General features: G+C 45.3%; 3 protein-coding genes and 1 long non-coding RNA gene across 4 annotated transcripts in view; 2 read left to right on the forward strand and 2 right to left on the reverse strand.

Moving 5' to 3' along the window:
• Positions 1-3363, forward strand: part of MAP2K1 (mitogen-activated protein kinase kinase 1) — a 39129-nt gene extending 35766 nt beyond the window's left edge. Inside the window, exons 9-11 of the mRNA XM_083586883.1 lie at positions 738-799; positions 1636-1681; positions 1946-3363. Of these exons, the coding sequence (XP_083443009.1) occupies positions 738-799; positions 1636-1681; positions 1946-2059 (222 nt within the window). The 3' untranslated portion in view covers positions 2060-3363. The remainder of the gene's footprint in view (positions 1-737; positions 800-1635; positions 1682-1945) is intronic.
• SNAPC5 (small nuclear RNA activating complex polypeptide 5) lies at positions 3286-9569 on the reverse strand. Its single transcript, XM_083587122.1, has 3 exons — positions 9362-9569; positions 5810-5899; positions 3286-5230 (listed from the first exon to the last, which is right to left on the reverse strand). Exons 1-3 carry the CDS (start codon positions 9449-9451, stop codon positions 5126-5128), a joined length of 285 nt encoding a protein of 94 aa, XP_083443248.1. The 5' UTR covers positions 9452-9569; the 3' UTR covers positions 3286-5125.
• An 80-nt stretch (positions 9570-9649) lies between these two features.
• LOC310749804 lies at positions 9650-15001 on the forward strand. Its single transcript, XR_014541803.1, has 2 exons — positions 9650-9832; positions 14814-15001. It is a non-coding gene; the product is annotated as an uncharacterized lncRNA (long non-coding RNA).
• On the reverse strand, positions 11108-17694 carry RPL4 (ribosomal protein L4). Its single transcript, XM_083586882.1, has 10 exons — positions 17363-17694; positions 15044-15215; positions 14625-14731; positions 13958-14096; positions 13390-13514; positions 12996-13125; positions 12546-12702; positions 11910-11993; positions 11430-11550; positions 11108-11344 (listed from the first exon to the last, which is right to left on the reverse strand). The coding sequence occupies exons 1-10, from the start codon at positions 17363-17365 to the stop codon at positions 11195-11197; spliced, it is 1188 nt and encodes a 395-aa protein (XP_083443008.1). The 5' UTR covers positions 17366-17694; the 3' UTR covers positions 11108-11194.
• Positions 17695-17710: the final 16 nt, after the last annotated feature.

The following is a 17710-nucleotide window of genomic DNA, read 5'->3' on the forward strand; positions in this document are numbered from 1 at the left end:
CACTTTTGGACCCACAATCATTTGGCAAGCCTGAAACAAAGCAAGGGCTGCAAGATATTGAAACACTGCCTTCCCAGGATGCAGCATCCAAGAGAGACCATCCCAGGGATTGCAAATGCGAGAGGGCTGTACATTGCCCTCTCTTGTTTTAATACCTTGTCATGCAAAAGCACCACTGCATTAGGATCGGTGTTTTATTCCCCCTTTCAGAGTCCTGATTTCCAGCCCTGATACTCTGGGGCTTGGAGTCACTGTACACATTGCATGATGCACACAAAGCTTTTATGCACTTCTTTTGGTGACTCACAAATGTGCTCTTGTGTGCAATTTAAAAGTAAAACCCTGTCTTTTAGACACTTGCTGCCATGATCATATCCTTTGACATTGTCAACATGTCTACACGCCCCCCCCCCAAAAAAAACACCACCCCCGTTTGCCTGCCAACACTAAATCTGTGCTTCCGGTCTCAAAAGGCAGCTAATGTTTGTATGTGGGTGGAGTTTTGAACAAACTGATTTTGTCAGCCCCTTCACACCACGCAAAATGCCGCTTGGACCTTTCTCTGATGTCACACGTGAATGCCTTATTTGTCAAGAGAGTGCTTAAAACCCCTTCAACTCAATTGCATCCTTTTTATGCCTTCCTAAAGAACCATTAAATAAACTGCAAGTTTTGGGAGTTATACTGTTGCAATGTTTATTCTTTTTTGCTTTCATCTCTTTGCCACACACCCCCAGCCTCCTCCAAAGCTTCCCAGTGGAGTCTTCAGTCCAGAATTCCAGGACTTTGTGAACAAGTGGTGAGTTCAGTTCTTGAGCAGCTTATTTTCAGAGGAAATGTTTTTTACGTGTGTTTTTCAAAGTCTGTTTGGGGTACACTAGTAAATGAAAAGTGTGGTTTTGCTTTTTGGAAAGGATCCTAAGCAGACAGGGTGAAAATGCTTCTGGGTCTCCCAAATGCCAGTCCTCATTCTCCTTAATTTAACATGGGTGGGGAACCTCTGGCTGTAGGCCTAATGAGGCCCTCCCAAGCCCCACCCACATTTGACTCAATGAGGCCATTTTGGCCAAACCATACCCCCCTGCCACCGTATATGACATCAGCTGTTGGACCGGTAAAGGCAGGGCATGGACAAAAAGGACTTAGGCAATGCCTGTATTCAGCTGTGGCTGCAAAGCACTTTGCACCATGTTTCCCAAGCGCTGGCTATCAGCTGATTGTTGCTGCTTGGGTAGAGCTGCACACAGAACCTAGCGCTAGCAGTCAGCTGATTGTCGGCAGAAGGGAAATGCTGTACATACTTCTTTGCCCTCACGGTTTGGTTTCCAGCAGCGTGGCAAAAACAGGTCATTTGACTCCCAGTTGTCAAGCCTGGCCTGTGGGTGTGTGAAGGATCTGCTCCACTGGTCAGGATCCAGTTCCCCACCCCAGATTCAGCCCACAGCACAAGCCAGGGTGAAGTTCTCTTGCACAAGCCCTGTTGAAATATTCAGGATCCACACAAGAGTTGTCATTCGGTGCCGTATCACCATCTAAAGCCGGCCAAATGGTTAGCAATGATTGGCATTGTCCGTTCTGCGATGCAGAGTGTATTGAAGTGGCAAGAGGAGTATGACACTCTTTCCTTTTATGCAGCTTGGTCAAGAATCCAGCAGAGAGGGCAGATCTGAAGCAGCTGGTGGTGAGTGGAAACTCCTTTCTCTGCTAACAGTATTCTGGGGCTTTCCAAGATGCCTTCTGCCAGCTTTTGATATCTGGAGGTTGGATCGAAGTCACGGTCTTAGGGAAGCTGGTATAAAAAGAGTCCCCTCTGGCCTCTACCCGTGCAATGAAAATACATTTTCCTGCCTTAATCTGCTCCATGCTAATTATGTAACAACCCCCATGGAAGCCTCAAAGTTGGGCTTTCTTTGTTGTAACCCGCCCCCCCTTTTGCATCCTCTAGGTCCACACATTCATAAAGAGATCAGAAGCCGAGGAAGTGGATTTTGCAGGCTGGCTGTGTGCCACCATAGGCCTTAACCAGCCTAGCACCCCGACCCACATGGGAGGAGTCTGAATTTGGAGTCTCCAGGGCAAACAACACACCAAGAGCTCCTGCGGCCGATTCCTTCTGCTCCTGCTCTTCCCGCGCCACCTTCATTCCAAGTGGAGTCTGACCAGGACTTCCCCCTGCAAGACCCACTGAAAGCAAACTGGAATGGCGCCTGGTGGATTTGTGTTCCAAGCTACTTCCTGTTCCAACTGTTTAAAGCTGTTTTGGTCCTGTTTCTCAGAGCTTCTGTCTACTAAAAAAGAAGTCTATTCCCCAGCCCATAAACTTCCCCTTTAAAAGTGTCTCCCTAATTTTAGCATGTGCCAAATTCTCTCCCCCACTCCCCGTCTCTTTTATTTCCTCTTTAGGGTTCTAAATTAACAGCTGTTGTGTTTGATTCCTTATTTGTTAACTGACCAAACATGTGATGCTTTAAGTGATAGCGATATGGCAAATTTGGCACTGGATGTTGGGATATCCTTTCAACAAGTAGGAAATCCTGCTGGAGCTGCTTCCTTCTCACCTCTGCTGGGTTGTTTTGACCGTGAGCCTTTTGTGACTTTGGTGGTACTTTCCCCCAAGCCTTGCTTAGCCAGTGTTGCGGGCAGAACAGTTCAGAGATGCCCCAAGTCCAGCCTCCCCTGAAGCATGTCTTTGCTGCTGCTAATCTGAGATTGAAGTTATGAATAATGGCTCTGATATTTTGGTTTGTATAACAGACTCTTGGTAAATGTGAGTAGGACCCCGTGCCGTAGACTGCTGCCACCCTCCCCCAGGTCAACACATAGAAATCTGTTGGCACTTCTATTTATTTTTAAGTGTCTTGTTGCATATGTTTGGGATTTGCTTAGTGGTATACATCTGTCCCCTTCCGGTTAATTTGGTACAGGCAGCTGCCCGTTTATGCACATTCAATATGTGTGAGACCAAACCTGGAAGTGACCTGGAAATGTCCTAAAGACACCACTGAAACATCATTTTAAAAGGGCAGAACGGTGTTTGTGGGCTTTTTCAATGGGTTTCGATTATGCGCAATTTCACTGATGCGCACGGTGCCTCGGAACATAACCCCCGTGTAAATGGGTGGGCTGCCTGCATCTGTATTTTGAGAACAGGTGATGAAAGAACTATTGCTCTCAGCCAGAATCAAAGACTTTTTGAAGAATGAGTAATAAATGATAATAATAATACACATCAGAATGGTTTCCCTTCTAGGTCAGCTGATGTTTGATATGACAAATTGTGCATACTTAAGTGTTTGAAAATTCTTTTAATCATTTTTATTATTTCAGGTGTTTCATCTTACACTAATAAATGTCATGAAATTACTTCAGGGAGTGGGTTATTAGTTGTGGTTTGTTGGTATCAAGACGGATTCAAGGCGTTTGGGCAAAGGGGGGGGGGGGAAGGAGAGGTTTGCTACTCCAATGCTGCCCTTTGAGATCTGCACACCCTCCTCCTCCTGGGCACATTGTCACGCATTCAATTTGTAGATTTCCTTCCATTCTTCCTTGTGGCACATCAAGCTAACCTCTTCAGCACATAGCTAAGCGATAGAATTCGCTACCGCAAGGTGTAGCAATCACCACTGACTTGGGTGGCTTGAAAAGAGGACTAGACAAATTCATGTAGGATAAGGCTATCAATGTCTTATCAGCCACAATGGTAATATATTACAACTCCCAGTATCCGTGCATGCCAGTGACTAGCAATTGCAAGTGGGGAGAGTGGGGCAATTTATAAAGCTACACACCCACCCACCCGACTATTAGTTGGGAGTATATGTGCGGCTTGAGTTGTTCACTCCACCTCAAAGCCTGTGACAGATAAGGAGACCCCCCAGCTGTTTGCACACATCTGTATGGTCATACATCTGGGTTTAGCCCCACTCCCTTGGGTGATGTTCAGCTATTGCACCGTAAACCAGCACATGTGAAATCCTGACACTGGATCACAGACACATGAAACAGAGAACCAAAACCCCTCAGGCCCCTCACTGGTCTTGCCTAAGCCCACTTTTTTGCCTGCACCTGGGAAGAGGAAGAGCAGGGGAAAGCACCTGGGGCTGAAAAGGACTTAGAAGAAAAACATCCAGGAGCACAACCAGCTTCACTTCCCTAAGAGGAAGCAGCACTGCTGGGTTGGCAGGTAAGAAGAATCAGCTTCTTCTGCCATAGCAGCACAGAGCTAAGGGAGGCTAGAAAGAGAAGCACTTCAGCTCTGAGGACCAGCAGCCACTGCAGGCACTCAGCACCCTTGATCACAAGTACAGCACTTGTTTCCAGCAGGACCTATCTTAAAAACCCTTAGGTAGAAGCCCAAGGTATTTTAGACACACTCCAGAAGATGGGCTTGTTGCAATCAAGCCTGTGGTAGCTAAACTAAGCAGTAAGGGGGAGGGATACCTGGGCACCTCATTCAAGGCAAGAAACCCCTGATTTTAGGACGATCAACAGACTCCTCTCTATTTTGTACACAAATACGATCCGCTGACTTTTGCTGAAAGGAACACCGTTCCATATGCCCACTTCAGAAGTAAAAGCTCCTGTCTCAAAATGTTCCCCATTATTACTTGTAGACAATACATAAAATGTTCAAAGTTTCATACCATGGGTTGGAATCAAAGGAAATTGTTGCTTTTTGTGAATGCCACAGCAAATGCTACATGCAAGAAAAGTCCCAAAGTACCGTTTCCGTTTGTAGTATTTGAGGTTGGATAGTGCCATTGGCTTAGACTTGATGCTTTTTCATCTTATTTTCACCAGCAGCAGATGCTGCCAAGGGTAGATTATTGCTTTGGGAGGAGTTGCGTGTTGGACTTTTCCCAAATGCTACTTGGCTCAAAGAGTGTGTTTGTGTTTAAAAGGAATCATGCTACATAGTGATGCATCGACACTGCATTCTCCCAACACCCGCCACAGTTCATCACCACCTCTGGAAGCCTTTGGGAAACCCAGATGCACTTGTGAATACTGTTTGGTCTCTGTAGCACCAAGCAAAGTCCAATGAAGTAATTTGCTTGAATGGTGGTGGACAGGGAGGTTCCTGAGTTTGGGAGGAAAAGGCTGTCAGGCTGCTGCATGCTCCACTTCATGAATCAGATTCCTCCTCCTCTTCCTCCTCCTCCTCTTCCTCTTCACTGACATGCATTTGCAACTGCAATTTAGTTTGATTGATAGCAGCTTCGTTGTCCATCTGTCCCGTCAGCATGCATAAAATAAAAACCCCAGTTACTTCAGGACAAAGAACGTAAACCAGAAGCACCCTCCTATTTGAGAGATGCAACAACGTGCATAAACACCCCCAGATACATCTTTCCAGTTTACTTGCAGGGTTGCCAAAGCTCATAGCTTCCTGCTTGGCTGTTTCGATTTGTGGAACAGACACTGGTGCCACAAAATACTCGTTCCACACTTGTTTTGTGTGGCAGCAATGACTACCTTTGACTCCCTGGGGTCACCAGGCGATGGCCGAAATTGAAAAGGGACAGTTCTTTAAAGAAAAAGACATGTTTTTTCCTGCCTCTCTCCTGGTGCTACTCCCCACCCCCCACTCTTAGCGTGTCAGCAATGCTACAGGGACCATTCAGCTGGCTCAAATCCATTTTGGCACAGGAGACAGCCTCCTTTCCAGGCAGGGGGAAATAAACACTAAAAGGATTAGCGGATGGTATGTTGCACCTCCTCACCAGCATTCGATCAGGGCCAGTTGTCTCTCTTGGCAACCTGACACTGCCTTCCTCCCAAAAGAGAACAGCGGGGAGCGGGAACTTACGTTCTGATGTTCCTCCATCTCGGTATCAGGAGGTACGGTCATTTTTCCTTCCCTGGCGCTGATCATGGATTGAAGGGCCAACTCTTCCACCTAGAAACGTTTTAAAGAACAGTTAAAGCAGCACAGCCAAAATGTTAAAACTGACAAGTTCACCCTTCGGCAACCTGGTGCGCTCTTCAGCTGGCACCAATAGAAGTTGGCAGTCCAAAACATCTGGAGGGCACCAGGATGGCAAAGTCTGTTCTCGTTCACCACCCAATGTCAGGGGAAATTAGCATGATGCTGGTGAAATAGCTCAGTCGGTAGAGCATGAGACTCCTAATTTCAGGGTTGTGGGTTCAAACCACACATTAGCCAAAAGATTCCTGCATTGCAGGGGGTTGGACTAGATGGCCCTTGTGGTCCCTTCCAACTCTACAAATCTATGATTCTATGAACACCAAAATTCAAATCCTCTAAGCTCTTGGGAGTGTAAAAAGCTGCCGTACACCAAGTCAGACCATTGGTCCACCTAGCTCAGTATTGCCTACACGGAATGGCAGCGGCTCTCCAGAATTTCAGGTAAGGAGTCTTTCCCAGCTGTACCTGGAACCTTCTGCATGCAAAGCAGATGTTCTACCAGTGAGATCCAGCACATTTCCTTGTGGGTAAGTTATGCAATTCCCCACCCCAATAAAAAAAAACTTGACTGGATTCACTAGAAGGTAGGATTGTCAAGAAACAGCAGAACAAGAAACACCTTACAGCAAACATATTCAGGTGCACGGAGTTAGTTAGTCCTGCTCTTTTGAATATAAAGTCATATTGACATGTTAGAATGAAGAACAGAAGTAGTGGGTTTCAGCAGGTGGAGAGAAAGAGCTTGGACAGGAACGAACTGAGATAACAGGAAGACGGGTAGCTGTAAACAAAATTAAAATTCCCACTTCAAAAGCATTAGAGTTTCATTTTTTTAAAAAAAAAAAGTCCACAGGGATGGATGCGGAGACAGCATTGCCCAGATTTACAAAATGATCGCATCACAAGGATTAGAAATTTAGGGTCGTAGAATTGTAGTGTTGGAAGGGATTTTTTTAAAATAACTACTTTTAAAAGAAAGCTGAATTCCATGCTTACGAGGCACATGGAATGAAGCCAGCTCTGTCGGTGCCAAAACAATGGCGAGCAAGCATCAGCATAGCATCTAGCACTCTGCACATGCCAGGAAGCTTAAGCTCTAATCTCTTCCGGAAAGTGCATTCCCTAGCACTCTATTTATAACACTGCCGTGTGTGTGTGTGTGTGTGTGTGTTGTTTTTTCCCTTCTCCATACCAGAGCCTTAGCACTCAGCTGAAAGTTGTACTAATGCTCCCAAAACCTTGTGGCATTTAAAGCAAAACACTGCAAACAACTGCTCTGGTGCAACACTGGCCGACCCTTTTATAGCTACAAGTTGCAGAAGAGGAAGCAAACTGCTTGGTCTATGGAGAAATTGCACCTTTGAATAAGAACTCTTCATCTGACCTTTGTTTGGAAGATTGAGGAAAAGCTCAAGGGGCTTAAAAGACTACACCAGGTTTGGGGAAACCTGTAGCCCTCCAGCTGCTGTTGGATGACAACTCCCACCAGCCCTGGCTAGCATGGCCAATAGCCAGGAGTCTCTCTCAGTCCTACCTGGAGATACTGGGGATTGAACCTGAATGCAAAATTCTACCACAAAGCTATGGCGCTTCCCCCCAGGAACATCTGGAGAGCCAAAGCTTCCTTACTCCAGGGCTACGCACACAAAGCTGTGTGTTCAGAGCTTTAAGGGAAGCTGTGATCCAAGTTCCCCCTAACTTTTGATGTTAGGTTGGTTACTGTAAGGAGCAAGGCTGCCTAATTTACAGTAACTTCCTTATGGGATTTCTTCTTTGGGGGAGCTTCAAGATGAATATTACTGTTTCTCTTTCTTCCTCCACCCCCCTGCCCTTTTGGGGCTCTTTGAGAGACTCAAAGACAGGATATAAATATGTAAATGTCTAAATTATGTATGCCAATACAGCTTTCTGATATGGCTGTTACCTTTTCATATTGGGTGATCTCCAGTTGAGTCACACTCAGGCTAAGTGTGGTCTGCTGTGAATAGGTGTAATGTTGGATAGGACCCATTCAAATATTGCCTAGCAAGTCATATTGAGCAATACGGGAATTTTCTTTGAAGAGTGAGCTTCAGGTGGGAGAGAGAATGAGTGATATTCAATGTGAGCTGTACACAAAATAAAGCCACAGAAATCAGTAAACTTAAGGAACTCAAGTTCATTCATTTCAATGGGTCTACTCTTGAGTATGACAAAAAGGAATTGTTGCAGGAAGAGGATGGATAGTGCACAAGAGCTGAGGAGAAGGCAGGCCTAAGGGCTCTATTGAAATGAGGAAAAAATAGAGGCCTACTATTGTGAAAACAGCTGAATAAAGAGAAGAGGAAGGAAAGGGTTTGATTCTTAAGTCACATCCATACCGTACATTTCAAGCACATGACTTCTCCCAAATATTCTTGGGAACTATAGTTTAAGGGCGCTAGGAATTGTAGCTCTGTAAATTCCCAGAATTCTTTGGGGGAAGCCATGTACCTGAAATCTATGGTGTGGATATGTCCTTACTTGCATAAACACATGCGTGCTACAGAGGCAAATGAGAGCATCCAGGAACATAAAATGGACCCACATAAAAACATATAAAGAGCCCTCCTGTGTTAGTCAAAGAACCTCCACCTAACCCAGCATATGCCAATCTGGTGCCCTCCAGTTGTGTAGACTGCAACTTTCTCAAGCATGGGATCCCAGCTCAGTACTGTACTGTCTGTCCTAGGGATGGAGAACTGCAACCCTCCAGCTGACATCAGCCTTCACCTCACATCATCCCTGACCATTGGGTGGTGCTGATGGGGACATCCAGCATCTGGGAGGGCTACATATTCCCCACCCTGTACCTGAAATAATTCCAATAAGATGCATAATAAAATCTAATATATTTTCACCCAAAAGGAAAGCAGTGCCTAACCTGGTGATGACCAAATGAGCAATGTTAAGGAGGGAGCTGCAGCTCAAGATAGGAAAAGAGGTGTTAAGAGAACACCTGGCTACATTAAATGAATTCGAATTTCTGGGCCTGATGGGCTGCACCCAAGGGTAATAAAGGACGCTGCAAGGCAGATTCTCTACCACGGCGCTGACCCGTTGCAACCAAAGCCTGGGTTCTGCCAGCAAACCCACAGCCGTGGTCCCCAAATAAGCCTCATTTTGCATGGGAGGGGATCAAGAAACCCACCGCCCTGAACTCGCTGACAGCACGTCCCTCCACCCCTGCTGACGGGCTGCACTCGCCAGGCGTTTGCACCAAGCGCAACTCAAACACGGGTTGAGGAAACGCGTGCACACGTGCACCTGCAGACGCACACACCCAACGGCCTAAATTGCATATGCAAATGAACCCCCTTCCCCACCCCATCCATAGAGACGGGCCCAGAAAGCCTCTCTCCTCTCCCCCCTCCAGCTCATGTTCTTTCAAACCGCCCCCCCCCGCCCGCGGACCTTGAGCCGGTTGAGCTGATCGTGCAGTGCCGCCTTGACCCGCAGCAGCGTCTCCTCCTCCTTGCGCAGCTCCTGCAGGCGGCTCAGCATCCTGCTTCTGCTGCCGCCGCCGCCACCACTTCAGGCCGCGTGGAGTGATGACGCTACCTTTGTCGCGGCCGCTCGCCTACCCGGAAGGAGGTAGCGCCATCTTGCTTGAGGGCGGAAGTGCTCAAAGTTCCGCCGGATGGCTGGCGCGGCAATCCTTTTCGCCGACCCCTTTCTATTGGCCGCTCCGCTTTCCGACAGAAAGGGGAGGCCCGCCTACGGGATCTCCCATTCTGCATTTCGGGGAGGGCGCGGGCAGGGAGTTACGCCTGCTTCTACTTTAGCGGACCGGTTTACCCATTGCAGCGGCATAATTTCTCATTGCAAAGGGAAGCGAGGGAAAGAAATTTCTTTTCTGGATCCTCTCCTGCGTCAGGATGAGAAGTGGCGCATAGCGGAACAGATTTAGCTAGAATGTTTCCAATTCTGCTATCCTTTCTCGTATTTAAAACAGCAAACCTGCAGTTGTAGTAGCCCTTATGTAGCTCAGGGTCTGCTAGTGGGGTAGAAGAGCTCAATATATTGCCAATTTATTTCACATCTGGCAACCAATGTGCTCCTTTGGTTTCAGATAGTACTTGGGTAGTCTAAAAATCCCGGCACAATTTTCCATGCCCCTCTAGTGGCTATGGTGGTTTTTACCAGATGTAATGTATTTAGTGTATACTCAATTCTGACCAAACTACACCTCGATGCCATATGTGAAATATATTGGCATTATTTTCAGCTCTCCTACCCCACTGCACCACCTCCATTCTGTAGACACAAGTTTTCATAGCTGAGCACTGCCTCTTGGCTTAAGGTACAGGCTTCCTTTTGCTGGGACTGCACAGCTACCCTCCTACACTTTCTAAGCAGCAGTTCAAAAGATTGGACATGTCAGAAGTTGCAAACTGAACCTCTACTAGAAAAAAAATCCCAGAACTGGCTGAGTGCTTAACTACTTTGTGTATTCCTTCATATTTACTATTGGTACTATTTCTATAGCAATGAGCTCTCCTCACTTAACTTTAAAAAGGATTTATAGGCCATCCTTCCATTCTATATATTCAGTGGCCAGGGGCCATCTACAATTATTCCCAGAACATGCAGAATCACAACTGCATGTCAACTGCAACCCGCTCTGCATCATGTACATAAAAGGAAATCTGATGCAGAATCAGCAACTTTGAAAGCAGTCTTTAGTCAAGTGTTTTGTGATATCACATTAACTGCAAGTTGTATTTCCACTTATGCCCATTTAAAAGCCCTTTTCAATATTTTATCCCTAGAACTCCCTCCAATGCCCATTCCACATTACTGATGAAAGTTTTAATGAGTTTGCATCCTAATTAAATCCATCACCTCAAAACATCTCTCCTTCCCCTCTAATTTTGTTCCGACTCCAAATTCTATCTGTTCTAACTTGGTTTTGTGTGTCAGAATTCTTCTGAAGAGTAACTCACAAGTTCTATCACTCCACTTCAGAGTAGTTTATGGGGTACTATAAATAACATGGTATCCAAAAAATATGCTTTGATATGTCTTTATAACACATGCAAATAATCTTAGGCCTCTGGCTAAACCATTCCATAAAAATGTATTTACTGGCTCCTGAATTTCCATTCCATTCTTTCAGGACTGAAGGGCATCAGTGCAAATGATTAGTAAAGACAGCACTCTGGATAGATTTGTTTTTTATTAACTGTAATCCACAGTACAGCCCTTTTCAGCACTGAAGCAGAGAAGTGCCAATGCTTGTCTTATTTATGCTGCAGTTTCCTTCTTTTTAGCTGCAGTTTCCGTCTTTTTAGCTGCAGTTTCCTTCTTTTTAGCTGCAATTTCTGTCTTTTTAGCTGCAGCTGCAGCCTCAACCTTTGCTTTGCCCTTTGCCGCTTTCTCTTCTCTGAGCTTGTGCTGTAGGGAAAAATTAAGATGGTTATACTCCGCAATGTTTTGAAAACAGGAAATCTAATTTCAATCCAATCTTTACCCCACTTACATTCTTAGCATGGCGCAAAATGGTGTTGCGTCTCATAGTCTTGGCATATGGATTCAGTTTAATCATAACTCTCAAATTCTTCAGTGGATTCTTCTTAAGAACTCTGCGGTGAATCTTTTTCCTGCAAAAGGTAGTTGTATGAGTACATAGCCCTTTTATTTATAGCCTAGTCATCACCATCATGCAGTGCAGATGGGTTAGATTATATACAGCTCAATAACAACAACAAAAAGAAGAAAAAGAAAAAAGGAATTCCTAAGCTCTGTTAGGATGTCAAACACAGATACTAGGGAGAGAATCTGTGCACAACTAGAAAAATACTGCTACACAATATGACAGAAATTCAAGATTCAAATCTAAAATTCCCTCTTGAAGCTTCATTTCCCCTTATCTCTGTTCCAGAACACATCCAGTGTATCTCACTTACAGCACTACTTAAGGACTACTATTTTAAGTTGAAAATTTAAAACAAACACTAACTTTGGTGCACGGAGGGCCTTCTGGATCTCTTGGCTTTTCAAGATTCTTCCAAGATCTGTATTGGTCATCTTGTGCATTGGCAGGCTGCATTGAAATACAGGCATGTTACAGTTTTAGCACTGAACTCTCTCACACAAATACATTTCATCTCCTTTTAGTTATTGATGAGTAGATATTACAAGTAGTACTCATTATTTGCATGAGCACCCTTCCATTTGTCATTAAGTAGGCCTGGGCAGAATTCCAAATGGCAGAGTACAAAATGTGACAATTTCTCATTCAAATAGGGCAACCTCAGTCATGCACAACCATGCTTCTACCATCCCCTGTCCCAACTGGGATTTGAACCCATCTCCACTATTTCCTACAGCCCTTCCTCACTCAAGCCAATGCCTTGGAGAAGTGGGAGCCATCCACTGTCTGCCACCCTCTCCTCCTTGATAAGGTGTTTTTCAGCCTGAAAAGGAGGCATTAAGGAGGAATGGCAACTATTATGGGATTTTCCAGTGAGCATACTGAACAGTCACCAAACCTACTACAATACTTGAAACTCCCAATTTATTTGTAGGGCAAGCAATACTTCTAACCACTAGTGAGGCTAAAGCAAACCCAACCAGAACCTAAAAACAAGCTTACTTGTAGTTACTCTTCAGGGTGGCTGGCTTACGCCAGGTGCCATACAAGTCATCCAACTTGCGGAAAGCACTTTCAGTCCAAATGCAGAAACGTCCAACATGGCCACCAGGAGCAAGTCTTAAAAGGTTCAACTTGTTGACATCAAGAAGGGTAATCCCTGTTAGATAAAAGCACAGTGTACGTGTTTTAAGTACACATGTTCACTATTCCGATTAATGAATTGCTTTCTTACTGCCTAAAACATTGGACCTAGAAGATAAAAGGGAACACGATGTGGCTCTTAACCATATTCCCACCTAAACATTCACCCCAATCTGGGTATTTAGTCAGAACCTCCACCAAATCATGTGTTTCATAAACACGGACCAATGAAGTGGAATATCATCATTTTTTACACCCCTCCAGCCTATAACCTCCCTCATGCATCTTGCACTGTAATTCAAAAGCTACCTGGGATGTTCCTGAAAGCTTTTATGATGCCATTGTCCTCATTGTAAATAATGCAGGGTCCCCTGCGCTGGATGCGGCGGCGGTTCCTCATTTTTCCCTTGCCTGCACGCATACGCTGGGAGGCATAGACCTGGGTGGAAACAAACATTTTGTGTAAAAACCAAGTAACCACTTTCAGGGTTAACAACTGTGCTTCTGCAACTCAGAACTTCACAATCATCAGTGTTCATCTGAAACACGGACCAGTGAAAAATTCATCATTTTGCAGAAGCAACAGTAATCAGATTGCTGAATGCTTTTATCTATATGAAGCTTTAAAAAAAGTTCTTGGATTAGTTAAACACACACACACTCATCTACCACTCCTGATTTTTGCAGTCAATACTCAGCACACCTTTTTGATATCATTCCAGGCCTTCAGCTTCTTAAGCAGTAGAACAGCTTCCTTTGTTTTCTTGTAGCCCTCAACTTTGTCTTCAACCACTAGAGGAAGTTCTGGAATCTCCTCAATGCGATGGCCTGTTAAGATAGCACATTTTAGATTTTAGTGCACACTGACTACAATGGCAAATAAACAACCAGCACCACTAAATGTCTGGGTTCATTAACGAACACCAGGATAGCAAAAAACCTGCACTCTAAGCCTGTTCACCTGAAAACCCACTTATAACACCCCAATGTCTCCGTAAGTACTCTAAACTGTCCTCCAGACTCATCAGTCACCTTCTATTCCCAGGGTGGTTAAACTGCAAAAGTTGTTGGACTACAAGTCATCATTCCTGACCACTGGCTGTGCTGGCTGAGGCCGACCGGAGTTGGTCTGCAACATCTGGAGTCACAGGCTCTGTAAAAGGTGCTCTACTTCCTATAAACGTGGGCTACAAATACAAACTGTCCCACAATTACAACTATGTCACATTTAATAAGTATACGAATGGCCCTACATAAAACAACATACTTGCCTTTGGACAGAACAAGTGCCGGAAGGGATGAAGCTGCCAGAGCAGAGCAGATGGCATAGCGCTTCTGAGGTACGTTCACCCTACGATGCCAGCGTCGCCAAGTCTTGGTTGGGGCAAACATGCGACCTCCACGACACATCTATTTGTCAAGTGTAAAGGATGGAACCAAAGTATATTCTTGTGGAAGATCCACCCCCTTTTTCAGTCTTGCTCAGAGTTAGCTGATCATCAACCATCTGTACCAGCCTAATGACAGCAGGCAACTGTCACTGTATACAGAGTAAGGCGCAAATTACGACATCATGGCAAGTACGATCCCTCTATTTCTAACCAGTTTCTAGACACACAATACATACTATCACAATGCTGGTAATAAATCATTATACAGTGGTACCTCAGGTTACATACGCTTCAGGTTACAGACTCTGCTAACCCATAAATATGACCTCAGGTTAAGAACTTTGCTTCAGAATGAAAACAGAAATCGTGCTCCAGCGGCGCAGGAGGCCCCATTAGCTAAAGTGGTACTTCAAGTTAAGAACAGTTTCAGGTTAAGAATGGACCCCCAGAACGAATTAAGTTCTTAATCCGAGGTACCACTGTATTTCAATTGATTAGCTTTGCTCTTAAGGACATAATCAGAAAGGGCAGCCAGAGTCAAGGATACATTGCCAAAAGCACCCTGGCCAGATCGATGAGTTCCACCTCCACGAACCCTTGGGATACGAGCAACAGCTCTTCCAGTACCCCAAGATTCAGCACTGGTCTGATGACCTGAAAAGAAAAGAAGCATGCCATTAAATAATTACTGATCATCATGTTCGATGTCATTTTCCTGAAGGTGTTAACAGCCAAGCCAAGATCAGAACTTCCACTAATATCACAGAGCTCAAAAACACGGACCAATGAAGTGGAATTTCATCATTTCAGCAAGGTATATATTTATTTTTATGCTATACAGATGACTTTTTAAACTGACTTGAAGTAACAAGCCAAGACTTTTATTCAGTCAGGTTTTCAGAAATTATATCCCAAAAACTTTTTTCAATCCATAAGTAATTCCAGTGGTACTGGCACAACTCTTACCTGCAAGTTCGCTGACAGCATAGGGTTGCCTGTTGTTTTTCCGCAAGTTGGTATGAACAAAGTTCACAATATCTGGACGAATTGGAGCTTTGAACACAGCAGGCATAGTGACATTTTTACCCGAAACTTCCCCCTTTTCGGAATATACCGAAACCAAAGGACGAGTACAAGCCTGGGGATGGGGAGAGAAGCAAATTCTCAAATACAAGGCAACTGGTGTTATTGCAGTTCAGCGACAGCACAAATATTGCTCAGTTTCAGAAATTCGTCAGCTCAACGGCAACAGCAAGTGGACAGCAGGCTACTGCCCCTGAAGACCGGATAGGACGCAAATTACAACATCACAGCAATATGTGCACTCATGCAATGTAATGCATTCTTGCACCTAACATAAAAATGATTGTTACGTTAAATAAAGAATGAACATACAATATAAGTATTTTGGCTTATTTTTTAGACTCTCAGATGTCAGGGATTGAGAACCTGCAGCCCTCTATATCGTCCATACAATGCAATTCCTGTCCGCTACTCAGGTCTTCTACTGCACTGCCATGAAACTGTTGAATCTGCTGACCACTGTCTGTAGGCAGCTTTCCTCCACATTCCAAATACATATACTACTTTGAACAAACAAAAGTCAAGCTGCCATGGATCATCTTGTTTTCTCATCTGATTTTTAAAGGTTATTTATGATATAATCATTTTGTAGTTTTAGACGATTTGTGGTTTGTTTTTAATCTTTTTAAAAAGTTTTCTATTATAATTTCAGCATCCAGTTTCCCTCAGTTGCCAAATGCATGCCTCTGAAAGCCTGACAAACAAAGTTAAAAAACAGCTACTGCACTTTTTATCCTGCCCTGCCACATGCAACTGGTATTCAGACATATTCTGTCTGAACATGTTCAATTTAGCCATCAAGAATATAGGTATTTAACACACAGCATTGATAAGCCTATAAGTCTTTTAGCCTCTAACAAGTAATGTAGAGCAGCAGCAAAGAGACTGAACTATAGAGTCCTGGTGCAAATCTTGTTTCTGCTCTCAACTCACTAAGTAGTCTTAGGGAAGCTGCAACACTCTCAACATCAGCTGCACTTGGAAGTTCTATACTACTGTTGCTATTAACCATTTTAATAAATATTTACATCATTGTAAGTTACGTGTATGGTTTCTAGACACGAGGCCAATGGGAAAGTTAGAAAAATGGAAAATTTTGGGGAAAACTGGAAAATAGGCAATACTTATTTTACTGTTTCAGCTACAATGTATCATATGTAACTCAGTGCAATTAATTTTATACGCTTTTTGAAATATTTATAATGAAAGCATGTAGCAATTCTATGCATATTTATTGGATTTAGTGCAGTTTACTCACAGGTAAGCACGTATAGAATGAAAGCCCAAGTATAAACATGCTGGCTTGGTAAATGCAAATTTCCAGCAAAATACTCAATGCTGCACTCTATCCTACAAGCATAGGATAACTTGTCATCTGAGAGGCGGGTGGTGATTGTAAATTGATATAAAACCCAGAAATTTCAGAGAGTTAAAAAAATGCATTACTGAAACACCCCTCTCACGAAGACGGCAGCACCTTTGGGGAGCTCAGAAGCATCTTGGGACTAGAAATACTGTATATAGGTCTACAGCAGACGGGAGGGGGCGGAATGTGTCCCTCTCCAGTTGCCGCCGGGCCCCAAATCCCAGCCAACGTGGTGAATAGTCAGGAAAGGACTCCAGCACGACCCTCTTCTGCTGCCGTAGACCCGCCTTGCCGCGCATCTTTAAGCGATGAAAGCCATGTCTCTTGAACTCGGGTGCTGATCGCGAGTTTTCCGCTGTGGGAACAGGATGCCGGACTAGGCCGGCCACTGACTCTTCCTTTGTGTGACTTAAAATTAAAGTCACTCAATCCAATGAGCGGTGGATGGGAGAGGGAAAAACGAGGAGCCAAGGGGGGGGGGAATCTCCGCATCCCCAGCGCTATCGGCTCCAGGCTGCGTCCCCCTTTCGTAGCTAAAGGCCCTCCCTCAGGTCGCGGTCGGTGCGAGCGGGGAGAAAGACAAGCGAGCCAGGCAGCCACCGGAGCGGGCACTGGGCCTGCCCTCCCCAGTCAGCCAGGCCTCCACGCGGCGGCTTCTCCGCTCCAAAATGGCGCCCGGCCGGCCTGTAACGCCGTTTCTCCCCTCCGCACAGCCCGGCTTATTCCCATTCTCCTTCTCTTCCTCCTCCTTTCCCCCCGCCATGGCGGCCTCCCCGCGACCACTCTGCCTCCCCAACCTCACCTCCAGCAGAGCCCCCGGCCCCTTCCCTGCTCACCATGATGGCGACTAGCGGAGGAGCCCCTCACGCTGGCTTCTCTCACCAACTCGGCCCCAGCCGGAAAAGGAAGGACTGCTCGCGGCCGCTCCTCTTTTGCTTCTTGCGCACCTTTCCGCTCACAGCTCCGCCCTCCTCTCCCCCTCCTCCCCGCCCAGCGGATTGAACTCTCGGCGCGCGCGCACAGCGCCCTCTTTTTTCTTCCGCTTTCTTTGATGAAAACTAACCGAGGAAAGAGCGTCTCCGATTCCCTTTCTTGGCATGAGTTCGCCTCAGAAATGCTACGGATTATTTTTGTGTGTGTGTGTGTGGGCGGCGGAGAGGAAACCTCCTCACTTCGGCGGAGGG

This window comes from Podarcis filfolensis (assembly GCF_964270895.1).
Source record: "Podarcis filfolensis genome assembly, chromosome: 14".
NCBI classification, from domain to species: domain Eukaryota; kingdom Metazoa; phylum Chordata; class Lepidosauria; order Squamata; family Lacertidae; genus Podarcis; species Podarcis filfolensis.

Coding starts and splice junctions, on each gene's coding strand:
- RPL4 (XM_083586882.1), bottom strand. Junction 14,732..15,043: donor TGCTGTCAGCGAACTTGCAG/GTAAGAGTTGTG, acceptor TTTTCTTTTCAG/GTCATCAGACCAGTGCTGAA. Junction 11,345..11,429: donor TTTTGCGCCATGCTAAGAAT/GTAAGTGGGGTA, acceptor TTTTCCCTACAG/CACAAGCTCAGAGAAGAGAA.
- SNAPC5 (XM_083587122.1), bottom strand. CDS start 9,451: ATGCTGAGCCGCCTGCAGGAGCTGCGCAAGGAGGAGGAGACGCTGCTG. Junction 5,900..9,361: donor ATCAGCTCAACCGGCTCAAG/GTCCGCGGGCGG, acceptor AAACGTTTCTAG/GTGGAAGAGTTGGCCCTTCA. Junction 5,231..5,809: donor AGATGGAGGAACATCAGAAC/GTAAGTTCCCGC, acceptor CTGACGGGACAG/ATGGACAACGAAGCTGCTAT.